Source organism: Protobothrops mucrosquamatus, unplaced genomic scaffold, assembly GCF_001527695.2.
Source record: "Protobothrops mucrosquamatus isolate PMUCROS unplaced genomic scaffold, P.Mucros_1.0 scaffold582, whole genome shotgun sequence".
Classification (NCBI taxonomy): Eukaryota; Metazoa; Chordata; class Lepidosauria; order Squamata; family Viperidae; genus Protobothrops; species Protobothrops mucrosquamatus.
Genome location: NW_015386882.1, coordinates 115,851 through 124,250, shown reverse-complemented (window position 1 = coordinate 124,250; position 8,400 = coordinate 115,851). Strand labels below are relative to the sequence as shown.

The 8,400-nt window shown below is 41.2% G+C and overlaps 1 protein-coding gene across 1 annotated transcript in view; it reads left to right on the top strand.

Moving 5' to 3' along the window:
- The window catches only part of MDN1 (midasin AAA ATPase 1), a 116,632-nt gene that overhangs the window by 87,580 nt on the left and 20,652 nt on the right, over nucleotides 1-8,400 (top strand). Inside the window, exons 79-84 of the mRNA XM_015817381.1 lie at nucleotides 972-1,201; nucleotides 2,575-2,718; nucleotides 2,920-3,086; nucleotides 3,319-3,480; nucleotides 5,190-5,324; nucleotides 6,285-6,426. Of these exons, the coding sequence (XP_015672867.1) occupies nucleotides 972-1,201; nucleotides 2,575-2,718; nucleotides 2,920-3,086; nucleotides 3,319-3,480; nucleotides 5,190-5,324; nucleotides 6,285-6,426 (980 nt within the window). The remainder of the gene's footprint in view (nucleotides 1-971; nucleotides 1,202-2,574; nucleotides 2,719-2,919; nucleotides 3,087-3,318; nucleotides 3,481-5,189; nucleotides 5,325-6,284; nucleotides 6,427-8,400) is intronic.

The following is an 8,400-nucleotide window of genomic DNA, read 5'->3' as shown; positions in this document are numbered from 1 at the left end:
TATTTGTCTATACACAAGCCAAGAAAAGTCTGGATTTTTCTGTTTCAAAACTTCTATTGATTTCAGGCACCAATTACCACTACCACCCTGATATAACAAGTCTTTATAAGAAGGCGCCTCCATCACCACATATCTAGGTATAGTCAAAAAGATATGTGATGGTATCACCCAAATTGGAAGTCCAATATCAAACTTAAAAAGATACTTTTGCCAGACTCTTAACAAGGCAGCCCTTATTATATGATTTCTAAAAGTTTTATCAATCTTTTTCTGCATAAAAAGATAGGCATGCCACCCAAAGTACAAGTCCCATCCTTCAATGTTCAATATCCTTTTGTTAGACAGGTTAATCCAATCAGTCATCCATGTTAATGCACAAGAGTCATAATAAAGTGTCAAATTTGGTGCTTTAAGTCCTCCACGTTCTCTAGCATCTTGGATAATCTTAAATCTAACTCTGGCTTTCTTGCCTTCCCAAATGAAGCGATTCAGATCTCTCTGCCATTCTTTCAAGTTAAGTTCATTTTTTAAAATAGGTAACATCTGGAATAGAAAAAGAAACTTAGGTAGAATGTTCATTTTAATGGCCGCAATACGACCCAGCAAGGAAAACTGCAGTTTCTTCCACATCAATAAATCCTTTTGTACTGATTTCCACAATCTTTCATAATTATTCTGATACAGTTTCATGTTAGAGGAGGACAAAAAAAAATTCCCAAGTACTTAACTTTGCTTGCTGCTTTCTCCATGCTGCTCTAATTGGGTCATTTTGAACAAAATTTCTAAGGTGGTTTTTGTAACTAGATTATATAGATTGTTTGGCTTCTCCCCCCCCCCTCCCCGACCCCCGATGTGTGTGTGTATTGTATTTCTAATGTCAAATCACTCATAAGTGCAACAGAAACCACTCCATATTTATTCATAGCAGTTTTTATTCAGTTTCAAATTCTCTTTTCAATGTTCTTTCCCAGGAAAAGTTTTGAAGTATGCTCTTCAGGAGTGGATTGTTTGCTGAAGGTTTCAACTCAACTGCAGGATATTGAGTTGTTATTTACACCACCTGATTCTCAAGTCAATCAAATTGGATCACAGATGGCATTAATCAGGAGTCTCATATATATCCAAGGAGAAATTAATAGCAGTGTAGATGATTTTGCTATCTGGAAGACACAACTCTTCAGTTCAATTTCACACTGTGAAGGTAAAAATGATTCTCTCCTTCTGTTCAGTAATGCAGGAGATTTATTGATTTGATATTGTTCTCTGTTGGCCTGTAGGATTTTAACTACAGTCATTACTTTATACGTTCCTAAGCATTGCTTTATGCTTGATATCATCCAGTGATCACAATGTTAGGCTGTTCTTTCTAGAAATGGGCTTTTTGTAAGTGAAAGCACAGTCTTTAAGGGGCTGGGATCTAGGACATTTACTGTACCCTGAGGCCATTTTTCTGGTACTTCTGCAGTATTTGGAAGCAGACTGTCTGAGTAGTGGACCTTCTGGAAAGCAAAAGTAAAGAAGGGATCAACCTAAAAAGTCAAAGAAAAGTTACTGCTGTATTGATCTCTTCTTCTCTTGGCTCTTCTAGACTTGCCTTTGAAGTCACAAATGTATCACTGGGGCTTATGGGGTTTTCCCATCTTGGGAGGGATGCCAGTGATGGCGAACCTTTTAGAGACTGAGTGCCCCAAAACTGCTTCCGTCCCCATCCCGCCCCTGCTCCACCACATCCCGCCTGCTCTGCCCCGCCCCTCCCCGCCCACCCGCAGGGCCACTCACCACTTCCACAGCCCGCAGCAGATTGCCCAGGCGGCCCAGCAGCGCCATGGTGGCCACGCCATCCACCCACACCGCGCAGCATTAACTGCGCACAACGGGGCGTGAGGGCAGAGTCTTGTTCCCGCTGCCCGGCTGCCATGTCCTTGACTGTGCTGCTTTGCGCAGGCCATGCTCGGGGGTGACTCTCCTCCAGGGGGGCTATTGGTGAGGAGGGGGCCACGGGGGGAACGGGGCTGGGGCAATGGTGTGCATGCCCACAGAGAGGGCTCTTAGTGCCGCCTCTGGCACAGGTGCCATAGGTTCGCCACCACTGGATTATGCTATAGTTGTTTGAATAAGATGTAATGCTTAGGGAAGGTGCCTCATAGTTCAGCTCCCTCAGGCTACTCTTAACTTTCTGTGGGGCTGAAGGGGGGCTATCCAGTTCCCAAGTGATTAAACTTTCCACTACGTGCAGTAATTTTGTGTGAAATAATAAAATTATCGACTGCGCTTGCAGTCATTTTTATACTAGATCCCTGAAAGTGAACCTCCGGTTTAATTCTGAAGAACAACCAACAACTTTTTCTATAGTGTACAATAGTATATTGATCCTGATTTTAATGAAGGGAGAATTTTGATACTTCAGATACACAAAATGGCTGGAAACATTATGGTGGTCACATTTATTTATTTAAATAAGTAGGTGGCTAAGATATTGTGGAAGCAAGCCTGGTGCACACATTTATCCATCCATCTCTCCATTGTTAAAACCAAAACCTTTCCCCTTTAATTTTTCAACTATTATTTTCATAGATGAGTCAACATCGGGTGATGGATTTGTAGAACTCTTCTCAGAACAAGTAGAACTTGCAATTCATGTTGTCTTGAGTTCTGTCCAGTGTTTGGTTGAAAGAAGAAAAGATAAAGAGGAGAATGGCATCTTCCCCAAAGAAGATGGTAGGACTGAACATTCTTTCACTTGTTTTGTTTTGAAAACAACTGTTGTTCTGTCAAAAGCATTCTTCTTGCTCTGATGTGACACTTCTGTAGCACGATCATTTTTAAAAACGAGAACCAACGATTGATAGGACATATTCACGAGCTCAATTGAAATGCCTTTTTGATCATCACTTTTTATATTTCTTATTCCAGGAGAAGAATCTTCAGTTGATGAGCTCCAGACCGGGCATTTAACTAAACTCTTAGATGAAGAAATATGCTCCGATGTGAATTCTTTGCATATAAAAAAAATAATTTCAGTCATTTCTGAGCTCCTGGAGCAACTGAAATCTTACGGCGAGGATTACACTGCATACAAATGCAAGGTGATATTTTTTCAGCTAAAATATATCTGGGGAAAGATATTAAACATAATGTTAGAATTGTTTCTTCAACTTGCCTCAAATACTCAGTAGCATGTAAGAATAAAAAAAAAATTTTTTTTGAAATTGTTTATAAGCACTACAAGCAGTGAAACCAATCCTGGAGAAAGAAGATGTAGACCCTTAAAAATATTTCCCATAATTAATTCATATTATTTCTCTTTTGTTTCTTCAGCTTTTTAATCAGGCCTGCCACTTGCTTATACGCCTAATGCCAATTCTTTGCAAATATTCCAATATTGTCCTTTTCTACCTCGCGGTTTCCTTGGCCACACATAGGAGCACTGCAAAATTGCTTTTTGTCTTGACAAACATATTTACAGAAATTGCACAAAAGGTAAGAAGTGGAAAGCAAATGTCACTGTGGGAACCTACATTTATTCGTTGCTGCACCTTTCATTTTCCCAAAAAGTTATTTTTACTTTGTACTACTGAAGTTGAAACAACGGCCTTTGAAATTGAGTTTGTTGTTGCATGTTGCATTTGGTTTTCCACTTTAGCTTTAACAAAATTTTCAGAATTTTACCAGCAAGATGTTTGACTAGAGCTGAATGGTCCAGATTTATATCCCTTCACAGTTATAGAAACACTGGGTAAAATTGGACTACTTTTCTATCAGCCCACCCTGTTGTGGAGATAAAACAAAGACCCTCACCTTCGTGTCCCATTTTTTCGATATCATGAAAGATTGTGTGTACCACAGTTATGTTCCCTCTCCATCACTTTTTTTCCCCTAAGCTAAAGACTATAAGGTATTCTTGCCTTTTCTCACAGGGAAGTTTTTGAACTCCTGATCATTTTTAGTTGCAATCTTTTGCAATTTTTCCCCAGCTCTCCTATATCCTAAGTATGGCAACTGAAACTCTACCTGGTATTCCAGATGTGGAAGTACCATAGATTTGTAGAGAGACATTATTATTTTCAGGTGATTTCTAATCATTCCTAACACAGAAGTTCTGTTTCTAACAGCAGCTTAGTCAATATTATGATCTTAAACTTTTATTTCCTGGTAAGTTGCAGACACCTCAGACCCCAACACCGAAGATGTGAAATGGCAGGACCTGAGACATGTGCATCACTTTTACACTTACTTAGTATTGCTCTTTGATTGACAGTTCGCTCAATTTAAAAAGATACTTCTGGAGCTCTTCATAATCAGTTTTAGTTTTTACTATTCTGAATAGTTTAGTATCATCCACAATTAGGCCACCTGATTATTTCTAAGTTAAAGACCATTTATGAACAAATTAAATAGCACTGGTTACAAAACAGGTCTTTGAGAAGGTTCCGCTTTCTGCTTCTTTCCAGTAAGAAAATTTCCCACTTATTCCCTACGGTTGATGGTCCGTATTTAAATAGTTAGAAGCACCAGAATCATCTTGTAGGGGAGATGGACAGCACAAAAAATTAATAAATAAAGTATATAAAAGGATTCTCTTATTCTGTATTCCTTCATAAGTCTTTGATGAGGAACTTCATCAGGCTTTTGGAAAAATACACTACGATATTCATAAGTTCAGTTTAATTCATGTACCCTATTTACACTAGGAAAACTCAAAAAAGTTGAGGCAGGATTTAACCATTGCAGAATCCATTCTGATTTTCTTCCAGCAAATCATGTTCTCCTGCATACCTAGTTACTATTTAAATTCTGATTGTCATTCCCATCAATTTGCCTGGAAGAAATGTTAAGTTGACTGGATACTTTTTTTTTTTTGCTACTTTTTTTTTAAAATGATACTTTGGCTTCCTTTTGGTATTCTGATTCTGATATGAATAAAAAAAACCTATTTTTCTAGGAGGGAAGTAATTTTACATATGGTTCTTTAGGAACTTTTGGGTGAATAACCCAGTTATATCACAATTAATTTACATGTTAATAAGTAGCTAATCCTTAGTGGATTTTTGCTGAAGTGGATTTTTCTGTCTTTGGGAGAAAGCTTGCAAAGGCTTCACCCCCAAGCAGAAGAAACCTTAAAATGGTGGAACTCATTGTTCATTTTAATGACTGCCATCCTTGGTTCAGCTGAGTGCTTTTTTTGTTAGGGTTTTTGTTTACCAAAAGAAATCATCGAGGATGGGGGACAAGGAGGAACAGAATTCCATGATTATGAAGATGGTGGCATTGGAGATGGGGAAGGCAAAAAGGATGTTAGTGACAAGATAGAAAATGAAGACCAGGTAAGGTTTGAAGTGTCTATTTACAATCTATACAAAGCAAATGAATGCTAGGGTTTTAGTATGTATGAGAAGCATGAAAAAATGCTGATTCTTTTTGGTGGTGAACAAACAGCATTGCATAGGGATGTGCACAAAATGGAAAACATATCAGAGTTCAGCAGAAACGAAATCTGGAACCTTTGAGTTGGTCTCAAGTTTTTGACATTAACATCCAAAGCAATCTTAGAGCAATTTTCTGGGGTAATTAAGGCAAAGCTACTAGCATCAGAGGTGTCCCAACACACCATATCCCAACCAGCCCACATTCCCCCAATCTTTCAAGCACTTCCCTGAATCCCTACTTTTCCTCAATCACTCCTGCAAATGCTGGCCCAGCCTGGCATGTCCCATGGCTTAATCTTCCCAGTGCCATCCCTTTCCTCAACCCCTGCTGCTATCAGTGTCCTGGCCTAAACATTTATTCTTTATGGTGATGGTCTTGGCAGGATCAGTCAGGATTCCAGCATGGCATATAACAACAGCTGGCCTGCTTCTCCTTGGTCACTGCAGTTGACATCCTTGGCTTTTAGCATACCATCTACCATCAGACCCCTTCTGCCAGGAGCAATTGGTCTAGCTTGGAATAAAGCAATTGAAATGTGTATATTGGTTAAGGCGCAAAGGCCATACACCAAAGTGTTTTCTGTTTGTGCAGGAAAGGTTAATGCATAGAGTAATGCTGGAATGCTTGCATCATTTTTGTACATCCATTTAATGGGTTTCAGAGTTCCCTCCCTTCATTCCTTTTAATAGTCTACTTCAGTTTTAAAGAAACATGCCATAAAAATAAATTATGGCATTTCTGAGGAGAGAGGAAATGCTAAAATTATCTGGCTGAAAGTTGAGGGGGAGGGGCAAGGCGAATTCATGCTAATTTAAAGAAGACGCCCCGTTAAAATAAAGGTTGGTTAAATATTCCAGGTAGAAGATACTTACCAAAAAGGTCAGGAAAAGGAAAAGGAAGATCCAGATTCGAAACCAGATATTGAAGGAGAGGATAATGCAATTGAAATGTCTGAAGATTTTGAAGGGAAAACATATGATGGAGAGCAAGAAAAAGAAGGTATGTGTGTTTATATATATATATATATTTAATCTTTCTGACCTGATACAAAGTAACTCAGGAATTCAGTGCACAACTGGGATCTGATACTGAGGTTTAATCATTTTTTCTTTGAATTTAATAAAACATACTGATAGGTAGGCTTCTCATTCCTGTGTAATATTATTAGGAAAAAGGTTTTGCTAACATTGAAACACTTTTGAGATTTTGTTTTCTTAGTGAAGTTGGAACTCGATAGAACCAAATGTACCTATACAGAATTAACTTAAAATGTGACTGCAATAGTTTCCTGTTACAAAATTAAGCAAATCCAAGTTCTAAAGAGAGCCTCCCTCCCCTTATTGACCTCTTTGTGTACTTGGAATAAAGATTTTCAGACCAGGAGTTCAGCAGGATTTTGAAGTTCACAGGTTGTGGTTTTTACATGAAAATGGCAATGCTGTTGATCTTTCTCAAGTATTTAAGAAAGAAAATACTGTATGGTTAGTAGCTGTTCTAATTAAAAAGCAAAGCTTGCATTGGAAGGCCTGTTTAGTGCAGTGTTTATAATTCCTATTTGGCAATATATTGCTATAATGAATGAGTCACCTTTAGCGCACTTAGATAGTATGACACCAGAAATAAAAATAAGGTTTTTAATATTCTATCAATACTTTAAAGGACCATAAATTTAATTTTTTTTATCTTAAATCTCTTTCATGTAGACCAGGCATGTCAAACTGCCAGCCCATGGGCCGGATGCGTCACGGCGAAACCGTGCCCACCCCATTGCCGGCAATGGGGGAAAAGTCCTGATACGTCACGGGATGTCACGTGACGTCGCAAGTTTGACATGCCTCATGTAGACCAAGGGTCCCCAACCTATAGTCCGGGACTGGGCCGTGGGCTCTTGGCCAGTGGGCCGCGGAAACGGCTGGCCGTTGTACACACGCATGGGCGTGCATTTCCCCCCATTCTTGCTAGTGCCTGCGGCCCCATTTGCGCATGTGCACAGATGCGAACGAGGATGCTAGTGCGGGGCTGGTGTCCACAGCCTGTTTGCGCATGCACTACTAGCCCAGGCGGTTTGCGCAGCCCATTTGCACATGCGCGAACGGGCCGCTAGTTGCCGTGGGAGTGCACGGCCGTTTGCACATGGGCACAGTGCCAGCGCATGCCGCATGCATGAATGGGGCTGCTAGTGCCGTGCCAGTGTGAGTGGCCTCGTGCACGTGGGCGCACACCAATTTTGAAGCTGCTCTGCTTCCCTCCAGTCCTCGAGCCTGGAAAGGTTGGAGAACCTCTGATGTAGACTACCTAAAAAGCATAAATATTCCCATTGCTGTAGAAATTGTTTGTGCCCACGGGATGAGAACTTTCATCTATCCCAGTGGTTCTCAACCTGTGGGTCGGGACCCCATTTGGGGTCGATTGACCATTTCACGGGGGTCGCCAAGCAAGGCTGTCCGCCATTTTTTTTCCCCTTTTCCGGCGGGTGCCTTACCTCCCTTGGGCTGGGCCAGCTGGTGGTCGGCCTGCTCTGTCTCTGCCGCTTGCCAGCTACGCCTCGGCTGGCGCAGGGGGCGGAACCACACGTGCGCGGCGCTCCCGGGCAGGGAAAGTCCTCGACTTACGACCGGTTGGGTAGTCCTCGACTTACGACCGGTCTAGTCCTCGACTTACGACCGGTTTAGTCCTCGACTTATGACCGGTTTAGTCCTCGACTTACGACTGGTTGGGGTCGCGGCATTAAAAAGGTTGAGAACCACTGATCTATCCCATTGTAAATGTATTCTATATTTATGTAAAGCCGCTGGGGGAGATCATTCGTGGCTTTGGGGTGGATTTCCATCAGTACGCTGATGACACGCAGCTGTACATTTCCACCCCAGGCCACCCCAACGATGCCCTTGACGTGATGACCCGTTGCCTGGAGGCCGTACGGGTCTGGATGGGGAGGAACAGACTCAGGCTCAACCCTTCCAAGACCGAGTG